Source organism: Cylas formicarius, unplaced genomic scaffold (genome assembly GCF_029955315.1).
Source record: "Cylas formicarius isolate icCylForm1 unplaced genomic scaffold, icCylForm1.1 PGA_scaffold_5__7_contigs__length_24384050, whole genome shotgun sequence".
NCBI classification, from domain to species: Eukaryota; Metazoa; Arthropoda; class Insecta; order Coleoptera; family Brentidae; genus Cylas; species Cylas formicarius.
In genome coordinates, this window is record NW_026844341.1 from 21897031 (window position 1) to 21921793 (window position 24763).

The 24763-nt window shown below is 38.0% G+C and overlaps 1 protein-coding gene across 5 annotated transcripts in view; it reads right to left on the reverse strand.

Annotated features, from left to right (window-relative positions):
* The window catches only part of LOC132702572 (uncharacterized), a 102083-nt gene that overhangs the window by 43733 nt on the left and 33587 nt on the right, over positions 1–24763 (reverse strand). For 2 of the 5 annotated variants that reach the window (XM_060671297.1, XM_060671298.1), the window contains exon 1: positions 18843–19413. The exons of the other annotated variants lie outside the window; for them this stretch is intronic. In XM_060671297.1, coding sequence (XP_060527280.1) covers positions 18843–19186 — 344 coding nt within the window. In that variant the 5' untranslated portion in view covers positions 19187–19413. Of the gene's footprint in view, positions 1–18842; positions 19414–24763 lie in introns of those variants that run through there. 5 annotated transcript variants of the gene reach the window in all.

Genomic DNA, 24763 nt, shown 5'->3' on the forward strand with positions numbered 1-24763 from the left:
CGATCCAGTTCCTTCAGCTCTGTACATTTACTTCAGCGATCGCCGCATGTCACTGACGCACATCATTGGGCCAAATTTTAGAGAGAACATCAATGGGCGTCACGACCTCTAGCGGCTACGTTACGAACTTTATAATTGTTCACCTTGTTGGACACGATTTCGCGGTCCCAGGAACGGAGAGACAAGCCATATTTATAATCAGTTCCAAGAAGATGACGTACCATCACAACTCTTATTATTTTCTTATATGTTAATGCTTTTACGAATACAAATAGGAACAGCGTTCTCGGAAAAACCGCAAAAACGCTACAAATTATAGTATATCGAATCTATTAATTATCTTCGGCGTTAGTAATGGAAATTACGTATGTATATATGCTCGCAACCGTTCTTTGTTAAATATTGCTGATCGAATCGTTGTTAGACGTTTCTTGCATCACGCCGGATACGCCGCGGACCCTCACGTGACCGTGGTTTACATCCGAGTTAGTACAGTCGATAAAGGATGCCTCGGAAGTTGGTAGTCTTAAAATCGGAAACAGAAAAGAAAAACCAGTCGCGTCGGCATGAAATTAAACCGCTTGGCGCACTTAATAAAACAACGATTTAAAAAAATCTGCAGACGAGATGTCGCCTGAATTAAAAGCGTTGTAAATTAGTATATTTACGAGATGGCCTTGATTTTTATTAGATTGCTACGGGCCGCGCCACGTTGCCGATACTATGTCCTTTCTATTTGTCAGAAAATGTCTCGTGCGTTCTAGACCAGAAACAATTCAACTGCAGTTAGGTTAAAATTGGAAAACAACGTTGTGCATAGGAAACCTATTTAGTAATGACGAAATAAAGAAATGCTTTTCAATTATAAAGAAGCCGACGGTACTAGGGCTAGGTTTAATGGGATTGAATCTAGGCAAAGGTGCAATGAGGCTGTAGTGTATACCAATTTCATCCGCTTAGAGATAATAGAATCAGAATAGAATAGAACAGAACATTAGGGACGGACGAACGGGATATAGAAGAAGACATAAAACAGTATGCTGCTATCTACTGTTTTTTAATTGCATATGAAGTTATACATTTTTGTAACTGAATTGAAAATCACTTTCTAACAAATATTCCCGGATTTTAGATTTTGAATTCGATGAGGCTGGTGTTTTGCGTAGCAAACGGCTGTGGTAGCTTGCGTTATCCATGACAATAACACCGTTATTGGGAATATTTTTTTAAAGATTGTTTTGAAACCAATTTGCAAAAAGTTCGGCACTTCCATCCTCATGATAATAAAGCTAAAATCCTTAATATTCTTTACAGACAACAGTAAGCAGTTTGGGACAAATCCGTCTTTTGAACCAGCATGCATTATGGCGATGCGTTTTCCTTGATTTGAAGGTGTTTTCGTGTTTACAGCGTTGTGTGTATCAAAGTAAATTGTTGTCTGATTTATATCTTTTAATTTCTTGAACTCTGGTGACGGGTGCCACTGCTTTGGTTTCATCTTCTCTTAGCTTCTTTTTCAGTTTATGCAGGGTAGGAACAACTTCGCTTTGATAGAGACAATATATTTTCCTTCTAATTAGGTTCTGATCACTATTGATTTCTTTTTTTCAATTCTCCATTATGAATAAGATCCCTTATCGGCGAATTGGCGGTTTTGTAAAGTTTCTTTTAAAGCTTGTTATTGAGAATAAGTCCTTTACTGGTCAGCACTGAAGAAATATACCAGAAAGAAAAAAAATATACCTGGCCCACTCCTGCCTTGTCACTCACCTAAGAATACATTTTTTGGTAATGGCTTTATCCAATTACATCGCAAAAGTTTTATTGGCGAGGGAAGAGATTGAGACCACTATCTCATATATTACAATGCCGATGCATAATGCCTAATCGCATCTAGAACTATCGTAAATTTAAAGGCATGAATGAAATTCACAAACCTACCTTCGAGTCTACGTTACGATTCGACAAATACTACTTACATTTCCTACTGTTAGACGTTTGTACATTATATTAAGATTTAATCTTAATTTCGTTTTAAGCCCGATTAAATACCGATGGTTATAGTTCGGAATGCGACGTTGCCAAGTCAGTGAATTTAACGACTAGAAACGTCATACAAGCATATCATTGATGTGTCAATACTGACGGAGATAATTCTTAATCCCATTTGAAGAAAAAAAATGTATATAACCGTATGTCCTAAACTCCTTACCTTGTGAGATACGAGGCGACGTCATTTCCGAATTGGTATAATTCACCATGGTGACAGGGAATTTAAAAGACGACGAAAACACAACCAAGAGTGATTTGCAATGACGTTTATGAAGTATAAAATAGATTTGTATCTTCTTACTAGTTAAATGCTTCTTAGTGCATTTCAGACGGATATTTAACTAAAAATTAAATCAAAAATCAAAATTTCAATTTGTCCCTTAAACGTTTGTCAAAGCAATTAGTTCTCTCGAAACGGTTTCTCTTTTGTTAATAACGCTTACGTCGCAGCGAGGACACGGACGTGATGATCTCATCCTACAAAAATTACCCGAAACCACTCAATTCCGGGCCTGGTTCGCCGAGTGGGGCTCGTAATTGCCACTTAATCGTCACTTTATAAAATGCCGATTTAATCGATGAAGATTAAAGTGTTTTTTTTTTAACGACGTCAACGAAATAAGTCGTATTAATTTCTAAAACTCAAAGGCGGCGCCATAACAAAAAGTATGAAATGCAATTGCATTGTGAACTTTTGGCTTCAATTTCATTATTCTCTTCTTCCTCTTCTCTACTGCAAAAATAAGTTCTGGCATCGAGGTTGGGGTTCGAAGTCTAGCTCGAATTCTCCGTTTTAGCTCGTCCCATAAATGACCGATCGGATTGAGGTTGGGACTGAATGCTGGCCACTCCATAACTCGAAAACTGACTTCTGTAATGTAATCTTGGACGATCCTGCATAAAAATGAATTCTTCTCCAATGTAGATGACATGTTACCACGTGATCTGATAATGTAAATCGCTCTCCTAGTCTTCGGTACACTACCAAAAAGGTATATTCTTCAGATGATGATGGGGTCAGGTTATTTTACTTCAGTCTTCGTTTCACTGTCCACTCTTCGAACTTCATAGAGCGGTTGTTACACTTGAAACACATTAAGGTGACGATTTCTTATTATTATTGACACAATTTAGTCGTCATCACGAGCCGTTGTTATTTGCCTTCTGCCTGTTCGAGGGCGCCTAGCAAAAGATACCATTGACATACACTTCGAACTGCTGAGCGTGTCATATATCCAGTCGTCTGGATATGGCGAAGTTCACTTTCGATTAAAGCGATAACTTGCGCGACTTTTTGCGGTATAGTATGCATCAAATATATATAACTACTGCATGAACACCTTTTATTTCTTTAACCGTAGCTACGCATATAAAAGATGACAAATTTAAACTCATATTAAAGCATATTAAATTGTCTTCCAAATAACATTCTCAAGATTCTCAACATTCTGAAAAATATAAAATCTAAAGCTGCGGGCCATGATGATATAAATATATCATTAATACTTCTTTGCTGTCCATATATTGCCCCATACATAAATGAGTGTATCTTAAATTCGTACTTTCCGTCAACATGGAAGCGGGCACAAGTCATCCCCTTACCGAAAATAAACAATCCAAGCGAATTTAGTCACCTGCGGCCAATTAGCATATTGCCTGTTCTATCTAAAGTACTTGAAAGAATTATGAACGATCAAATGGTAAACTTTTTAAATTCTACCAGAGAAACAGTCTGGTTTTAGACCCAATCACAGTTGTGCGAGTGCCATGCCGGACATTACTGATGATATTTTTAGAGCGACTGACGATGGAAAGATAACGGCTTTAATATTGTTGGATTTCAGTAAGGCATTTGATGTGATAAATCATTCAATTCTCTTGGCCATTCTCCATTACGTTGGTTTCTCCGAAGGTGCTCGAAAGTTTCTGTGTTCCTTTTTGTCAGGTCGGACACAACGGGTTGTCTACAATCAGCAGCAGTCATCGTTCCTAGGTGTTCGCATGGGTGTTCCACAGGGCAGCATTCTTGGTCCCTTGTTGTACGCTATTTTTACTTTTAACTTCATTGGAACCCTCCACCAATGCAACTGTCATTTTTATGCGGATGACACTCAAATTTACTACTCATTTTTTCCTCAAGAAATAGCTACCGCGGAGGATGTCATCAATACTGATTTATCAAATTTTTTTAACATTGCAACAGATCACCTCCTAAAGTTTAACCCTAATAAATCTTCAGTAATACTCTTTGGAAATGATAATCATTTAACCCATGCAAAGTATAACATAACAATTAAACTTAATAACATAAAATTGCCACTCTCTGAGTCATGCAAAAGCTAGGGTCTCACTCTTGATTCGCAGTTGCGTTTCAGAGAACATATTACTAATAAACTAAGGGTTGCCTATGCTAATTTAAAATTAATTTATGGCAATGGACATGTACTTTGTCAGGGAACTCGTAAGTTGCTGTGTGAATCACTTGTTCTGTCACAATTTAATCACTGCAGTGCTGTGTACGGACCGTGCCTGGATGCGTCTGATCGTTACCGTGTCCAGAAGGTTCAAAACTCTTGTCTAAGGCTAATTTATGGGGTAAGGAGGAGAGATCATATCTCCCCGTACCTTGCTGCGTCAGGGTGGCTTAATATGCACCTTCGATGCAAATTACGAATGAGTTCCCTTTATTTCAACATCCTTAAAACAAAATTACCTTTTTATCTTTACAGAAAAATTACTCTTAACATATCAATACACAATTTGAATCTGCGTGGAAGACACCGACTAGTTATACCCCGTCACCGCAAAGAATTATTTAAAAGATCATATTCCTATAATATAGCCTTTTGCATTAACTCTATTACTAATTTTGATATTAATCAGTCCAACTCGACGTTTAGGAATAATTTCAAAAAGCAGTTGTGCCACTTTCCTTTCCTTTCCTTCCCCCTCCATTTCTTCTCTTTTCTTTTCTTTAGAATTATGTGTATCTACGCTTGGCGCTTTCAAATAAATTCTATGAATTTTTTTATTATTATATTTTCGCTGTTAAATTGAGGCCTGAACAGTATCTAGAACTTCTAGATGGCTGCCCTAACAAGGCCTATTGTTGACCATTATTTCACTTATTTAACTTTGGTTATGTAATTATTTCTATGTAACTTTGATGGTTATAACAATAAATGTATTATTATTATTATTAACTTATTTTTTGCAATTTATTTTTTGGATCAGATTAATAGTTTTTAGAAAAAAAATACTAAAGTCCAAAATTTACAGTGGGCCGATTTCTATGCACGCACAGTGGGGTACAAATAAAGTATCTTCATCATCACACCTCTCACATTTTTATTTAACAAATATATTGATAGTGGAAGTTTTCCCGCGCAATTTAAGGTCGCCGTGCTGGTTCCAATATTTAAAAAAGGTAACACAAACTCTCCAAATGATTTCCGACCCATATCAATAGTTCCCATACTTGGTAAGGTCTTCGAGACATTTTAAAAAAATCAATTATCACGATTTTTTCAAAAAACGAAATGCATTTGTGATTCTCAATTTTTGGTTTTAATAACCGCAGGGTTGTGGGAAAAGGGAGAGCAAGCTGCACTCACACTATGTGACCTCACTAACCTGCTTCTGGAGAAGCTTGACAGATATGGTGGCCGTCGCCACCCTCAGGAACTTATCCTGTCATATTTAACTGACAGAAGACAGTGTGTCGTCTTTAACAATAACATATCGGAGTTGAGTGTTGTGAGCGGTGGCGTGCCTCAGGGCTCCGTCTTGGGTCCGCTACTGTTCACTATTTAGATCAATGACTTATGTACACTTTACGCGGACGATACGTCGTTTATGACTTATGGCAATGACTCCAATGAACTTATATATTAACAATAACCTTAAACTAAACACAGATAAGACACAACGTCTTGTTTTCGCAACTAATAATAATCTACTTGAGGGCAAGAATGTGAGGCTATTTATTACCTCTTTTCACTCTGATCTAACTTACGGCGTAGTTCTCTGGGATAATTTTGCCACAGCAGACCTATCATTTAAACTCCAAACGAAAGTTGTTCGTTTGATTGCCGGTGCAGGTTATCTGGAGCACTGTCGGCCAATTTTTAAGAAGTTGGAAATTATACCACTTCCTTGTCTGTATATTTATTATCAATAATTAGAAATACACAAAAACATAGACAGTGACCGCCGCTGAGACTGAAGTCAAAGAAGCGTCTGTGGACGGTGTGACTATGCAATAAATTCTTTTCTATTCTATTCTATTAATTTCAAAATCTTCAGACACAGATTGCAGTTGCGGAAAACTTAACCTCTTAACCTTTCAGAAAATCATTTAAACTCTTAATTGTTGAAAATAAATAAATACATTAAAATAAAAGAACTATATTCTGTTGATTTTTATTCTATGGGTTACACCCGCGCATGTCGTCAATAGAAACGCGAGCGTGTAGAAAATATCATCACCTTTAAATGGACTCGCTATCGCTGTTTGTTCGACAACTTATTATTAATGGTAAACTTTTTATCGTCAATTATGGCCTGTTAATAACGCCGATAATAATTGATAACGTTATCGAGCTGTTTTATATTCGCGGATGACATCACTTTTTAACATGGCGCATTTTCATCGGTCTCCTCCGAGTGCTACGGTAGGCGTGGACTTTTAGATTAGCGATCCATATGCGGCATTGTAGCGAGAAAAAAAATGCGGCAACTATTTTCTTTCCATCTTCCTCTAAAAAATGTAAGTAAGATTTATGGCAGGTTTGGTTAAATCCATTGCTGATAAAATTGAACTTCCTCAACTCCGTGGAACTTCTCTCGATATTACAAACATTTGCTATACCTATTTATTCAAAGTTTTAAGCTACTGTCAATTTACCATTGAAACAAAATATTTACTGGTTGCCATTAAACCTATTCATTTATCGTTCCGATCGGTTCTACTATTGTTGTCTCTTTTTAACTGTGTACGTTAAACAGAGAGAGATGTATTATTGGATATGTTATATAAACAACGGAATAAACACAATTTTAAAACGTTATGTTGTTTATTTAACTTAACAAAGACTGTTATTAAATTTTTAAGATCCTATGAACAAGAAAAAAGCAGGTCCTAACCTTCAATTTCTATTGGTTGTACTGTTGAGACATAGATATTTGGAAAATTGGTCTTGGCAAGATATTAATATATAAAAACTCTAAAAACCGTTTCTGTGGGGAAACTTAAGTGTCATTTTACTTACCACTAGATTTTAATTGTAGCTTCTAGCACGTAGTATTTAAATTGTCTGATATATCGCGTAACATTTTTCTGTGTATTAGTTTTTGGGTACATTTTTGCAAACCAATACGAATACACGTCAAAATCCAAGGCGTGTGAAATATCTCCGAAAACATCCGATTGCTCCCGAACCCGTGCGGTAAAATCCCGGAAATATCCGAAGCGTCTCGGATGCGTGGGAAACGAAAGTGACGTGGTTAAGTGACGCTTCCCGCAGGCTAGTTCGGCGTGTAATTAGGCATTTCACAGACGGGAGTAGAAAATAATAAGTTCGGCATCCTATTGAGTTTAACTTTAAAGTTAGTTAGTCAGACACGTCTGGTGGTGATGCCCTTTTATTTCAAGCCTAAACCAGGTTGTACACGTATCCTCGTAGTTTTGGGACTTTTTTTGTACTTCCCTTGCGCGGATCGTCGAGTTCGAACGGAACGACCGGCAAAAAGGAAACTGTAACGAATTCGATTCGCCTTTCGGCGAGCACGCGGTGTACATTATAGCTATAGTCGGCGACGACCTCAGCCCAAATCGAGAATCCGAAACGTTTTATTTTTATGATCCGTGAACGCGCGTGAGTCAGTTACGGCCGCGAAGGCTAAGAGAAATTAAGGAAGTATACGCGAAACGCTTTTTTCAAAACTTAAACCGAAGTGGTTCCGACGTAAGTAAATAAATAAATATATATACATATATATGTGCGCGATAGAGCGAGAACGATTCGGGGAAAGGAATGGCGGCTTCCACGTATTGCATCACAACACTCCACGGAGTGGCGGTGTCGGTTTTATTTAATCTTATCTAGTCGCAACGGAACTTCACTGCCAGCGGGCGATCTATTTTTCCTTTTTGGGAAACAAATTCCGAGGCAATTTTTCAAAAATTAGTGCAAAAATTAAAAGGCCGAACCCCACGCCCTTGTTGCTTTCGAAAAATCGATCGAATCGAATTATTCGAAAGTATCTGCGCTCGAATAAATAGTTTATATCTCGGTAACGGTAAGTCCTATGGGTTCGGTTGGTACAGAATTGATCAGTTTGCTGTGAAACACGATAAGTGTCCGAAATTTGAAGCAATCGACTTCGTATTTGGCACATATACGCAGCTTTGCCCCGAAACGGAACCTATTGAAAATTTGGGGTGGGGGGGGGGGGGTAGGGAATTATTCTAAAAAAATAAAAAATCGCGCGGGCAAGGGTCTACAAAAAACATTATTTTTTAAAAACTGTTTACGAGACCAAAAAAATTCTTGAACCAAAAGACGCAGAGGAAACGACTTTTCAAGTATTGTACAGGGTGTTCGCTTTATTCCGTGCAATATTAAAAAACATAATAAGTACTCCAAATTTGCAGCTACCGACTTCAGAGTTGGGAGAGAAGTAGAAGTCTAGACCCGCAGTTGGACTCTTTAAATTGGGAGCAATAAAATAACGCGATTTTTTTTTTTTTTAATTTTTTTGTTGTGGTTATTTTGGCATCCAGAAAAACATCTTTTCCTCCAAAACTAAACCTTACTGCTCAAGTGCGGCAAACGGCATTTGAGTCACGAGTTTATTTGACACAAGCGGAGCGAGTTTTTAATAAACGAGTGAGTTAAAAAGGTTACCGAACGTGGTGCATACTATACTTTTTCTACGACCGTCAGTTTTTGGGTACATTTTCGCAAAACAACACAAATTCATTCAATGACATGACCGTCAGAATTGACAAACGTCAAAATTCAAAGCGTGGGAAGTATCTCCGAGAACATCCGATTGCTCCTAAACTCGTGCGGTAAAATCCCGGAAATGTCCGAAGTGACTCGGATTCGTGGAAAACGAAACTGACGCGGTAAAGAGACCCCTCCCGCACGCTAGATCGGTGTGCAATTAGATATTTTCCAGACGGGAGTAGAACAGAATTTATAGCAGAAAACATACCTACCATCATATAATTGCGAACTAAATTTAAGCTCTAATGTCGCATTTTACGGTGAATTCCACATGACGGTGCGTACCATTAAAAAATTGCAAATTTCAAATCGCTATCTGAAACATCAATAAATATTTATTGTTGTTGCTATACACTGATAGCTATCACTGTAAAATGTAATATTGCTCACGTGTGCTGAACATATTTGTTCCGCAAAGATCGACTTCATCCACTTTAAAAAAGGATCTGCCATAATGGCCACTGTCTTCTCTCTTCTTCATGTACCGTCTCCACTTCGGAGGTTGGCTATCATCATTGCTATTTTGATTTTGGAAGCTGCGGCTTTAAATAGTTCATTAAACCATTTTCGTAGGTTTCTAAGCCAGGATATTCTTCTTCTTCCAATAGATCTTCTTCCCACAATTTTTCCCTGGATTATGAGTTGTAAAATTTCATACATTGGTCCTCTCATGATGTGGCCGAGATATTGCAATTTCCTTTCTTTCACTTCCTGTAGGATCTCTACACCTTTCTTCATTCTTCTCAGAACCTCCACGTTGGTCACATGTTCCGTCCACGGTATTCCCAGCATCCTACGGTATGCCCACATCTCGAAGGCTTCCAGTTTCCGCTCACAAAACAGGTTGAGGTTCCAAGCTTCCACATCATACAAAAGGATCGCGAATACATAACACTTGAGCATTCGAGTTCTCAGATCTAGGCTCAAATCGCGGCTACAGAGCAGCTTCTTTATCTTCACAAAGGCTGCACGGGCTTTCTCAATGCGGATCTTTATTTCCGAAGAATAATCTACATTGCAATCGACATTCGTACCCAGGTAATCATATCTCTCGACTCTGACCAGCTCTTGGTTTTCAACATACAGATGTTCATGGAGCACTTTGGTTTTGGTGACAATCATGTACTTGGTTTTCCTAACATTGAGTGTCAGACCATATTCTCGACTAGTCTTGACGACATTATTTAACATATTCTGCAGGTCTTGCATGTTTTCGGCGAGAAGTACTGTATCATCCGCGTAACGCAGATTGTTCAGTGGAATGCCGTTAATTCTTATCCCAGCGGTATCATTTTCGAGGGCTTTGGTGAAGATTTCCTCTGAGTAAACGTTGAAGAGGAGTGGTGAAAGAACACACCCTTGTCGATCTCCTCGCTTGATTTCCATTAAATATAGTTTTACTATTATTTGTATATCTCTTGTGTCGAGGTTTCTTCGTTCTAGTGCATCTATTAGCTGCTTGTGTCTCACCCTATCAAATGCTTTATTATAATCAATAAAACAGGCATATATGTTTTGGTTGACATCAAGACACCGTTGCATCAAGACATTGTAGGCAAACAAAGCCTCCCTTGTGCCGAAACCATTTCCAAAACCAAACTGAGTATCTGCTATATCCTCTTCCAGCTTTTTATAAATCCTGCGGCGGATGACTTTGAGAAAGATCTTCAGTGTGTGGCTCATAAGGCTGATCATACGGTGTTCCTCACATTTTTTGGCATTAGGCTTCTTAGGAATTGTGATAAAAGTTGAATGGGGCCATTCCTTTGGTATTGTTCCTGTTTCATAGATCTTATTAAACAGGGAAGTTACAGCATCTAAGTGTTGTTCTTCAATCAACTTGAGCGCTTCTGCAGGTGGGTTCGCAGGGCCAGGGGCTTTCCCATCTTTGGCTGATTTATTGCTGCTTGTACTTCTTCCTTTAGAATAGATGGTCCAGATTCATTATTAGTGTTGGTAGTTATTTCCTCTCTTTGATCGTTGAAGAGGGTTTTAATGTAGTCTCTTCCCATAGAATCATTTGATCTTTAATATCCAACACAATGTTTCCCTCTTCATTTGTAAGAGTATATGATTTTTGCTTCCAAGCAGTTCCAGTAAACTCTCTTATTTTTTTATGCACACTGTGAGAGTCGTGGAGTCTTTGCAAATTTTCTATTTCGGTAATGGCCCCTGTGCCAAATATACAAATATAATACAATACCACCAAACCGGAATGCAGAGACATTATAAACCAATGAAAATACGGTACTGGTACCTTACAGCATTTTTCCTCACAGCGAGGACACTTGTATAGAAGAATGCCACTTTACTCGCAGTGTACTAAATGTTAATAAATTTTGGAGCTAAAAATTTTCGAAAAAATAACATTGGCGCTTCCGAAAGAAAATAAAGAAAATTCACTTGAATTAAAGTTTATTCGATTTTTTTTAAAAACTGGCGCATCTGTCGAAAAGTGAAAACGAAACAACTTCTTCAATATTTTTTTTTACATTTTTCTCTTTATGCCGTCACAAAGAAATAAAGGAGTATAATATACCATGTGAAATGGTCAGTTGTCAAAAATGACAGCAAAGACTATTTACTAGTATCGGATTTAACACCGAAATTCAGCGGAACCGCCTATGACTTGAATTTGAAAGGTGTTATTGAAATGAGACGAAAATATTTGGTTCTTAGTCAATATCTTTATTAATAAGCAAAATGAAACGCGTTAAAAAATGTATGGTAACACGAAGTAATTTGATGCTTGCCATCTAGTGTTCATTTATTTCAAAGGCTTACGTAATAAAGCACGTTTGAATGTAATTTGCCATTTTACAGTAGCAAAATAATTAAAAAAAAAATGTTCGCAGACTTCCCGATTTTTCATCGATACTAGTCCCTTTATTTTCGTCGATAACGCGGACAACATTATCACTATTGTTAAGTGCATGCGAGTTACTGGTTACACCTCAAAAAGTAATAATTAGACCCGACCGTTCGACCTTTGTCCGGCAGATTCACTAATTTCCATACACACCATTACTTTCTTAGGTCATCGCTATTTTAACGACATATATATACACACACACACACATATATAGCCATCACATGATATCAACAAGTTGCCATCGAAATTTTAGCGCTGCGCAATTCCTGGCTCCACAGTAGCGTACGTAAAAAATAAATTCGGCAGTCGAGGTCATCTTACTATAATAGTGTCGAGTGGATAGATAGGTCGACAGCCTGGGCGAAAATTGTTTGGGTCGGATACGAGGCAGGGTCGAAAAATGACACCTATCGAAGTTCGATTAGGATAACGATAATTATTACCGTAATTATCCTAGATTTTTGAAAATTGAAATCCAGTGACATGCAGCTCTCTCTCTCTCTCTCTCTCTCTCTCTCTCTCTTAAGCCACTTCCGCAAATTGTTTGAGTCATTTGTTTCGGAGCAATTATTCTTTATCGTTTACTGACCTAATCATCACGGATTTTTTCGTAAAAGATCAATCTTAATAATAATAATAATAATAATAATAATAATAATAATAATAATAATAATAATAATAATAATAATAATAACCACCAGATTAAGCAAATAACATATAAAATATCCAAAACACAGACTAAGAGAATAACAAGATAACCAAAGTATATCATTATAACGAGAGTAATGTACGATTGTCACAGATTACTGTACTATAAGATTACTCATGTTTAATAGAACGGTAGAAAGTAAATAACCTTTCATTGAAAATTGAGATCGTGGGGGCACAAGTGACACTGGAAGGTAATTTATTGAAACATTTTTAGGCCTGATACGTAAAAGAACATTGAAATAAGGTTGTACGATGCTTAGGTACCCTGAGGAGTTCACGACTACGAGTTAGCCTGTTATGGGTATGGGTCCATACACCTCTAACCAACTTCTCAAATAAATAGATAGGTTCGCGATGGAGTAGAATTTTATATAAAAAAGGGCAAAAATTAATTTCAAACCTTTCTTGCATAGTAAACCATCCCGAGTTAATGAAGCTTTGACTGATACGATCGAATTTCGGCAAACCATATGCAAACCTCAAACAAGCATTCTGCAATTTTTGGAGCGAATCTCTTTCCCTCTGAAATAAGGCGGGCCAATAAAGTGAAATACAATAATTAATATGTGACAAAACCAGAGTCTCAATCTTATGCTTGTATCAAAGACGTCCTTATGCAAATATAAGAGCGTAAGTTTGTAAAAACATTTCTGAACTACGTCAGAGACATGATCCTGAAAGCGCAATCGTTAAACCTAGATTTTTGCACTTATTAACCGGACTAATCATAGTTCCGTTTAGGTTTACTATAAAATCATTATTACTCTCCTCCCGACGCCGTCCAAATACCATCAGTTGTGTTTTTGATTCGTTAAGTTTCAATCCATGGGCGGCGGAGACTCGACTGACGATTTCAAGATCTTCATTGAGCCTTGCAGCGACTCGATCCAGATCATTCGATTGGAAAGAATGATAAAGCTGAGTATCGTCCGCATATTGATGTGTCTTGCAGTGTTTGAGAAAACTAGGAAAGTCGGACGTGTATAAAGAAGAGAGGTATAGGTCCCAAGATACTCCCTTGGGCTACGCCCTCTGATACAACACAAAACTTGGACGCTTCGCCAGCCAATAGGACACTATGAACGTGATTTGCAAAGTAGCTTGTACCGTTTGTTCAGTCAGTGAGTGACAATATGGAGCGGAGAGGTTCGAGATTTGTGCCGTTTACACCAATTTCTCCAAAGTTTTTAATAAAATATACCACCCAACTCGTCCTGCTTAAGAGTTACTTGTGCAGGCGATCTCAGTTGTAAATGGGATAAAATCAAAGAGTACAAATATAACTTCAGGGGTACATCAATGATCGCATTGGGGTCCCTTATTGTTATATGATGTTGACCAGTGCTTTTTACATAACTCCTTGTACGCAGAAGATCTAGAAATCGGTTCACTCGCCAGCAGACTACGCATTGTTTGCAGAGAGATTTGTCAAACTTTGAAGGATATTGTTCTCTGAACATTGTGTTTGTTAACCCTATATTTTGTTTACAAAAAACTACCACAATTGCAAATTAAAAGTGATCTCCAGAAATTGAACTTTTCGGACTGTGTAAAGGACCTGGGTATTACATTGGATTTGGAGCTTCTTTTTGAGGTGCACGTAGAAAACATTGTTCGAAAGGCTCTAAAGAGTCTTGGATTTATTCTACGCGTGACTAATAGGTTTAATAATAAAAAATATTTAATAATATTTTTTTACAGTCTTTTCATTTTTGTGAATGCTGCCCTGGCTTTTTCTATCATCTGTCCGATTGTGACTGAGTGATCCATCCCACTTGTCATTAATATTCGTCCCAAGGTAAACGTAGCTTAATGCAAGTGATTGGAGGTTGATTTATCAGTGATCTGGAAAGCTTCTGTCATATGGTATGAAAAATTGAAAGTGACGTTCTCTTCATTCAACACATTTTATTTACAATTCTCTGCGTTCTTGATAACGACCGCTAGATCTCGATAATAATAATATTATTATTATTATTAATAATTAACGATAGATAGGGTTGGGCTGATTTAAATCACGATTGGAATCATGATTTAAATAAAGCTCCTATTTTTTAAAATCTGTTTTTATTGAGACCAACACAAAAAGCACAGCGTATAAATATTGTCGCAAATAAAAAGTAAAGCACAACTTAAAAAAAAATTAAGACAAATATGCCTCTGCATTTTCGTTGTTAGCTGCGCCACAAAAGATTCCGCCTCGCAGTAATATTGTGATTTACATGAAGAAATTGGTCACTAACTACATTAGTCAAATATTGTTTAGAGTGACTAATATTGTGTAAATGCTCCAAAAAAAAACAATGAAGTATATATTCTAGCAAAATTTAAGAAAAAAATCAATTAAAATTAAAAAAAACATGATTTTCGATTTTTTAAATAAAAATCAAAGTTTGCCCGACACGCATGCTAACTAGTTACTCTTTAGAAGCCGAGACGGGGCGGGCAATCTCATACTAATTCATGTGCCGTTGCCTTTGTTCCGGATACCTTTTAAAATAACTAGCTGACATACTTGGTGTCGATTGACATTTGGCAATTAAGTTTTAATATGAAACTCTAAAAACCAATATTTGTAAAAACTCGTCCTAAATAGATATCAAACTCAGAAATCGGGGGAGCAGCTCCAGTGCGTTAAGTTATGTATTACGCCTAGAGTATGAAATGTATCAATTTTTCAGTATCAATAATTTTTTTTATTAGCGGCTGGGAGAGATTTTTTGAAAATAAATTGGCAACGGGCGATTCCGCGCACCCACGGACACTCAAAAATAATAAACGAGTAGCGAAACGTCCAGAAAGAAATACGCGACGTTTACGTTGCAAATGATACGAGTCTATTAGGGCGTATAGGAAACGCTGTCGGGCTTATATCGATATAGAAATCACTGAAAGAGATTTTCTTTGTCTCCGATTCTTTCAGACTGAAAATCATGAAGCAAAACAATGGTCGAATCATTTTTTTCTAAATAATCGGAGTTAAAGTCAAACTTATTTGCCCACATGGTCTGGGTCGAACGTGTTGTGAGCATTCAAATAAATAAATAGCAAAAATCTAATATTGAAACATTATTGTTCGATGTTTTAAAACACAAAGTACTCAGGAAAAGAGAACATAGAATAACCGTTTTGGTCTTGTTTATGTTTCGAGCGCTAAACCCCTGAGGTAAACCGTTTGTTACACACTGCTGCGAACCGAAAAGTACCAACTGCTATGGTGTGTAAGACAGATAGTTTCTTAGGACCAAACACACTTCGGTCTATGGTCCTCGCGAGCTTCTGGAGCAAACCATATGTACCTCTTAGCATTAAAGAAAACGTCTACAGATACTTTTTAGAATAGGACCTCAAAAAAATCCGTTCCTAGGAGAGCATCGCTCTCTACTTTTAAGAATCGGCACCTCATTAACATAACGCATTAACTTTAAGCAACAGGTCCCACAATGGCCCACGTCTCTTTAATATATTTGTCAATTCATGTTTCACATTCTGAGAATTTTTTTTGTTTGCTGATGACTTAAAGCTCTTAAATGTATGCGTTCTTATTTAGAACATTAGGATAGCTTAAAAAGATTTATACTGTGGCGCAACAAACGCAAAGTCATGATGCTTATTTATCTAGTGGGGGTTCTCAGTTTAATTTGAACTATTGCAGCCTGTGGAATCCATAACAGACTTTGGAGTTAATTTAAACTGCGAGCCATCCTTTTCTGACCACATATAATAAAAAAAGTCCCTTATGGTATACATGATATATTCTTAAAAGGAACACCAGATGTTTCTCTTTCGTTTAGATAGTAAAATCTCTTTATTGTACACTTTATTGTATACTTGATAGAAAGAAAAGAAATGTCGCCGATATTGACGGAAACATGATAGGCAAATATCTACGCTTGAGTGACTTTTTATCGAGGTTTCCAAAAACCTACTTGCCTATAATAGCGCCGAGTTTTTCTACACACATCCTTTCCTTGCACTGAGCATATAGTGCTCCCTTATGATTCTGCCCTTTTCTAAAAATATTTTGTAGCATCTATAAACTGCTTACGGTAGCAGATTTACTTGTGATAGCAAACTGATTTTTTATTTGCCGTCCGTTTTGCACGCTGCTAAATGTCCAGTGATGCGATGGATAAAAGGCGATCATTTATGATTCTGTCCTTTTTTGATCCATCTTTATGGCATCTATAATCTACTTATGGTAGCAGATTTGCTTATTGCAGCAAATTGACTTCTTTGCCTTATCTATGCTTATGGTAGCAGTTTTTTGCTTATGGAAGCAAATATGTTCGCAAATGCCCAGTGATACAACGGACAAAGGTGGTTATTTATAATTTTGACCTTTTTTGAACCTGGCGAGAAGGATCACCCGCATCTATAATCTGCTTACGGTAGCAGATTTGCTTATGTCAGCAAATTGACTTTTTGGCCTTATCTCTGCTTATGGTAGCAGTTTTATGCTTTTGTCCAAGCAAGCAAATGTCCAGTGATGCGGTGGATAAAAGGCGGTCATGTCCTTTTTTGATCCATCTTTATGGCAAGAAGGATCACCGGCATTTATAGGCTGCTTATGGTATTAAATTACCTTTTTTGCCTTACCTCTGCTTATGGTAGCAGTTTTTTGATGGCATTGAAGCAAATATTGTAGCAAATGTCCAGTGATGCGATGGATAAAAGGCGGTCATTTATGATTCTGTCCTTTTTTTATCCATCTTTATGACAAGAAGGATCACCGGCATTTATAAGCTGCTTATGGTACTAAATTGACTTTTTTGCCTTACCTCTGCTTATGGTAGCAGTTTTTTGCTCATTGAAGCAAATATTGTAGGAAATGTCCAGTGATGCGATGGATAAAAGGCGGTCATTTATGATTCTGTCCTTTTTTGATCCATCTTTATGACAAGAAGGATCACCGGCATTTATAGGCTGCTTATGGTATTAAATTGCCTTTTTTGCCTTACCTCTGCTTATGGTAGCAGTTTTTTGCTCATTGAAGCAAATATTGTAGGAAATGTCCAGTGATGCGATGGATAAAAGGCGGTCATTTATGATTCTGTCCTTTTTTGATCCATCTTTATGACAAGAAGGATCACCGGCATTTATAGGCTGCTTATGGTATTAAATTGCCTTTTTTGCCTTACCTCTGCTTATGGTAGCAGTTTTTTGCTCATTGAAGCAAATATTGTAGGAAATGTCCAGTGATGCGATGGATAAAAGGCGGTCATTTATGATTCTGTCCTTTTTTGATCCATCTTTATGACAAGAAGGATCACCGGCATTTATAGGCTGCTTATGGTCTTAAATTGCCTTTTTTGCCTTACCTCTGCTTATGGTAGCAGTTTTTTGCTCATTGAAGCAAATATTGTAGGAAATGTCCAGTGATGCGATGGATAAAAGGCGGTCATTTATGATTCTGTCCTTTTTTGATCCATCTTTATGACAAGAAGGATCACCGGCATTTATAGGCTGCTTATGGTATTAAATTGCCTTTTTTGCCTTACCTCTGCTTATGGTAGCAGTTTTTTGCTCATTGAAGCAAATATTGTAGGAAATGTCCAGTGATGCGATGGATAAAAGGCGGTCATTTATGATTCTGTCCTTTTTTGATCCATCTTTATGACAAGAAGGATCACCGGCATTTATAGGCTGCTTATGGTATTAAATTGCCTTTTTTGCCTTACCTCTGCTTATGGTAGCAGTTTTTTGCTCATTGAAGCAAATATTGTAGGAAATGTCCAGTGATGCGATGGATAAAAGGCGGTCATTTACGAGTCTGTCCTTTTTTGATCCTTCTTTATGGCAAACTATAAGCTGCTTGCGGTAGCAGATTTTTGCTTATGGATGCAAATATGGTGGCAAATGCCCAATGATGCGATGGATAAAATTTATGATTCTGTCCTTTTTTGATCCATCTTTATATAAAATACATGATAGAGAGCTGGACTGCGTCGTTTCAATTTTAACGCAAATTGGTTTACATGCTTCGTGCACAGTCTAATCAAATATTGTAGCTCTGGTTCGTTTCGTTTCAGCTCATTTAATCCGCGTTTTGCTTATGCCCTCGCGTTGATAATATTTTTAGCGTAATCTTCTTTTACATCTTGTAGAATATTAAGTTTAGCATAAGTATCTTGTAGTTACAGATTTGTATTTGCTTTAGTGTTAATAACAACGAAGGCTAAAGCTGAACGTACCTGGTGAACTTTCCGACCGCGGCGGCATCGTCGTGTTCGACGCCGGACGACCTGGCCGGGTCCCCGTTACTCTTCCTCCCTTCGCCGCCGACGCTTCCCGCGCACCTCCCCGCGCCAATGCTACTACCGCGGTTCAATTTACGGTGCAATTGATGCAAATTATCCCTGCCGGTCCGTCCCTTTAAATTTAAAGTCCTGCGGCACCAAATCCGGCCGACGCGCTGGCCGACGCCGTTCGAAAATCGTCTCGACTTCGCGCCCGCCCTCAAAATAACATTATTATGGTGGTGAAGGTGACCCCTTGGACGGGTCCTCGCTACCCGGTTGCCGTTTACCACTTCCATTCCGAAAAAAAAAAAAAATCGAGTCTAAGCGCGACACTCTTCGGGATGTCCGACGGGACGCCGGCACGTGGCGCGCCCCATCGTCGTCATTCCGCCCCCGCGGTGATACCCCTCCGCGCTCGGTCCGTCAAAAAAAAAAAAAACAATCGAACGTCGTCACGACGTGAAACGAAAGAACAACGCGAAGTTCGTGCACGCGGCGGCGCCTACTTGATCTCGTCGACGACGCGAACGACTGAGCCCCGGCGGACATTTTTGCCTTTGCCCCCCCCACCCCACGCGGCCGCTTTCTGCTTCTTTGCCGTGCGCGCCGACCGTGCCGACGACGGCGTCGGTCGACGTCACGCCGCCGCCGCCTCGCGGGCGATGTATATAATATTTTAAAAATAAATTATTTAATTGAACCTGAATCGCATCGATTGGAAAAAGAATTTACGTGCAAAAAGTGCAAACATTATTATTTATTTATTATGCGTCTCTGGATTTGATGCTTTTTTCTTGAATTAATGAACCGATTTTTTTACCTTGTGTAATTCTTTGATTGATTTTGAATTTAATTTTAAAAACAGGAATTTCATCATTCGCGGAAAGATATTTTAAGTAATATGCCAATATCCTCCAAATAATATTTAAAAAGTTTAATTATAAATATAGCGAATTTAAGAGAAACACGACATTTTTAAAACGGTACAGTGGCGCACATATCCTCTACGAGCGCCAGTGGTCAGCTTCGACGACAAAAGTTACTATAGTTAATATAATATTCTTCCCTTTGCCTAGCAATGGGATTCGATTTTTTTTTCGTGTTTTAAATTGCGGAACCAAAAATACGGGCCATCATCCTTCACCTCAAACGACCCGTCGTCTCGTCGTTTTTGATTTATCTAATTACGATTAAGTTTTGCGATTAACAAAACGATCTCCCGCGTCCCCGCCGAAGCGTTGCGCGGAGGTCGAGCACTTGACATCGGTTACCGTAAGCATCGAGACTAGACGTACGAGGCGCGAGCATTTCGCGTACATTTTCAACTCGCTTCGATTTAGACAACCGAACCTTAATAATAATAATAATAATAATAATAACAATAATATTTTTTTTTCCGTAGCGTCACAACCCTTCGTGGGTCTTAGCTGCATCTACGACTCGTCTCCATCTGTCCCTGTCCAACACAACCTCCTTCCAGTTCCAAGATTTTTACATCCTCTTCGATATTGTCCCTCCATCTGAGCCTTGGTCTTCCTAAGGGTCTCTTTCCTGCTGGGTTTTCTTCCCATATCCTCTTTACAAGACGTTCATTCGGCGATCTCTGCACGTTTCCAGCCCACCTGAGCCTTTGTGCTTTTATTTCGTTTACTAAACTCGGTCTTTTGGACATGTCGTTAAGCTCCGCATTCGTTCTTATTCGATATTGACCCGTTCTCTCATCTATTGTTGGTCCAAAGATTTTCCGCAACATCCTTCGTTCAAAGCGTCTTAACACTAGTTCGTTCTGCTTTGTCATTGTCCATGTTTCCGAGCCATACATTACGATTGGCTTGATTACTGCCGAATATATCCGTAGTTTTGAGTTCCTAGATATCAGTCGGGACTTAAACAGGTTCTGCAAGGCGAAAAAACATTTATTGCCCTTTTGTATTCTTGCTTTTATTTCGCTGGTGATATCGTTATCCGAAGTTATAACTGCTCCTAGGTACTGAAATTGGTTTACGCATTCAAAATTGTGGGTGTCCATGGTTATGTTCTGTCCTATTCTGCCCCTTCCTGCTCTCCGTCCGGCCCACATATATTTGGTCTTGTCCTCGTTGATCATGAGTCCTACCTTCTTGGTCTCCTTCTCTATGTTCATGAACATTTCTTTTGTTTTAATCGTACTGCTTCCTACCGTATCAATGTCATCGGCATATGCCAAAATCATTTCTGGGCCCTTATTTGTAAATATTTCCAAGCCAATATTCGCTTCTTTGATGGCCATGTCCAGCACTATGTTGAAAAGCAATGGTGAAAGTCCATCGCCCTGTTTTAGGCCATTGTTAATGGACAAAGCCTCGGTGTTGTTCTTTCCTACCCTAACTTTGGCTTTAGAGTTTTCTATGCATATCTTGGTTAGCCTTATGATCTTTTTTGGTACCTCTATGCCTTCCAACGCTTGCCAGACACTTTCCCTGGTGATGCTATCATATGCTTGGCGGAAATCTACGAACAGTTGGTGAACCTCTCTGTTAAACTCCCAGCTTTTCTCTAGGAGCTGTCTTATGGTGAATATTTGATCTGTTGTTGATCTCTTGGGTCGAAACCCGCATTGGTAGTCCCCTAAGTTGTCTTCTGCGTATGGGGATATGCGTCCTCTTAGTACATTTGACAGAACCTTGTATGTTATATTTAGCAGGGTTATTCCTCTATAGTTTTTACAGGCCATCCGGTCTCCTTTCTTATGAATGGGGACGATGGTACCCTCATTCCACTCAACAATAATAATAATAATAGTAATAATATAACTTTAATAACTAGTCAACTATATTCACTCCAGCAAAGTAATAGTGAAACATTGGACTGTCCATTGTAGGATTTCAGATTTACTGTGAGCGAATAAGTCGAAAAACGTAAATATTATTACAGAAGTCATTCAATAATTTCATCAAAAATGTGGTTCTTGGAGTTACTAGGTAAAATACAGGAACAATAAAGTTCAGCTGGCTCAGCAACTCAAGGCAATCCAAATGAATTGCAAAGAAGCGTACTCTAGTTTCGAGCGCACATAAATGTAGCATAACAGTTTTAAAGTATGTTCACTTGCGAAATCTCTATGAATCCCAGCATTTTGAGTGCACCTACCTCTACGGGCTTTATCGACGAGATTTTTGAAGGAGAGCTCTGTGTCAAACAAACACCCAGGTCTTTAAAATTGTCACAGATGGTATTCAGGGGTAGGTTATTAGAACCACACTATAAATTATTCTAAACAATTTTACATCATCAGCAAAGAGCAAAATTTGACTATCAATGTTAGCTAGTATATCATTAACAAAAAGCAAGAATGTCAATGGTGCTAAATTGCTACCCTCGGGAACGCCGCTACTAGCCATGAATCTAAGCGATGAGTGACCAAATCAATCTCAATCGTCAATGTCAACGTCATCGTTTTCTCAAACCACAGCATCAGTTGAGGTAATTAAATTAGTCTGTTAGTCATAAAGTCATGATTTCAGCTGATTTTTTTAATTTTCCCATTTATATAGCTGCGTGGGTAAAAAAAATTAAAATGGGAAGATTTCATCAGTTTTTTAAGCATCTATTTATTTTAAACGAAATTAAACAGAACTATTTATTATTGGGATGTATGTTTTAAGGTCAACAACAATCTCCAATGTTTTAATATTATTTATAATCATCATTATATCGTTTTGTAACTATAATTTGGGAATAATTGCAAAACAAGTCTATTGAGGGACTTTACTTATATTATTGCCTTTCATCAACGGAGTCATAAAATATACTTTGAATTCATCTCTAACTTGTTTTTGACACCGAAACAATAAGGACAATTCCAATGCGCGTCAAATTTGTCAGCGAGTTTTACCCACAGTTGTTCTTCTACGTTAAAGTACAGTCAGAGGCAATAGCGCCCGACGTTGACGGACAAGCGCAAAACAATAAGGACAAAAAAAAAGGACCAAATGTCACCAAATAAATGTGCCGATTATAAACTTTTCAAAAGTACGTTAGGGACGCTTCAGAAGCTTCTGGACGACTATGACCGATTTGGATAATATATCGTAACGGAGTTTACCTAATTTGCGAACTATTTTTTATAAAAGACTTCTAAAGAGTGAAATTTGGTAATGATGAAGAGGAGGTACAGAGCAAGGAAGTAGTTTTCGGTCACCGTTGGTACTTACATTGACTAAAGAAATTGCATTAAATTTATTTACGAAGAAAATGCTTTTGTCTACTTACCTGAGATGTAGTGACTTTTGTGATTTGTAAATTTTATTAATTTTAGGGCAAAACGAAATATGCATTGGCAAGTGTCTTGGATTTGCAAGCTTTGTATTTTTGAGGAATTGTTACGGTTACTGCAATGGATTGGTTTCAAACAGATTTTCTTAACAGTTCTAAATCTAAAATCAGAAGTAAACAAAGTAAAAGTCTAATCATGTCTCATGTGGACCCAAGTTTTCAACTCGTATATCTCTTGGAGCTGAGGGAATTTTTGTAATACGATCTAGTTAATATATTCATCAATTTTGATTTTATGGTTCAATTTATGTCCCGAAAATATCTTTATGTTATGTTGTTTGGCCACTGCAACATAAGACAATAAGACAATTTAATGAAAGTAAGGTTAACGTGTTGGTCACCGACCAACCGACATTCGTAAACCACTTTTTTTTTAACCAATACTATAAAAAACGCGCGACATCGTGTTTTTTTTTTAAATTTTTTGCATGTTTGAGATTTTCTGGAATCGAGTATTATATTGAATACCAGGAACCGAGTACTTATCAGTTTACTTTTTACAAAACATCTGGATTCCTCCTGCGTCGGTTTTTGCCGAATGGAACTTGCTGAAGTTTGTTGGCTTCTTCAGAGCTTGACTGAACGCAGGAAGGTCGAGAAGTTTTGTAAAAAGTAATACAGTAGCCTGCGGAGGTTTTTTGGAAAAACTTATCAGTTTGTTTTCGCCGTTTGATAAATATTTTTGTTACATAAATACTTTGAGACATCGTGTTTTCCCTTAACAACATCAGCAGAACTAATTTGAGATTAAATAATCATTACTAGATGGCTGTCATATATATCCGGGACTTAAAAATCCGTATCCAATTTTGGAACTCTATCTGTGTCATGCACAAAGATTCTGAGAAACGTCAGCGGGTTCGATTTGTAAATAGTGTAGAAGTTTCTTTGAAAAAACAAATCTGTTAATTATTTATTTTAGCTTTATCAGGGCATGCCTCTCTTGTTATTAATTATTAATTATTATTAATTATTAATAATCTAATTAATAACAACATCGCATCCAAATAGGTTATTTCATGTGAAATGTTTCCAACCTGTTTGTGATTTGAGGTTGGAGGAACCTATTAACGAGCTAAAAAGGGCTCCCCGAGATCGCGCATGCGCTGGATCGTAATTCCCAATTCAAGTTCTGCGTTCGACGCGTGTACCGAGCGAACGCGCCTCGTAAAAAGTTCCGACGGATCGTCCAACCTTGTCGGACCATAAAGGGGGGTCAAAACCTTCTCACGAGATGATTTGTGAGACAATTCGTCTCGGAACTTATTCGAAATGATCGCCTCGAACGAGCTTTTGGGGGCGGGGGAAGGTCTCACGTCAAACGTCAATGTGAACGTTTCGCGAGTTATGCGTAATTCATATCGGCGCTGCCATATTTGGCCGTGGCGCGGGGGCCAATAGTAACAATAATTATAAGTCGATGACGTCGCCGTCTCGCACACACTTTCGACATCTCGCGTTGTTTACGTTGTTTGACCTACGACAACGCCGCGTCGTGTTGTAATAAAACAACGTCTTGCTTCGTGTGTTCCGGTCGCCTGACATCTTCCTTGTTTTGT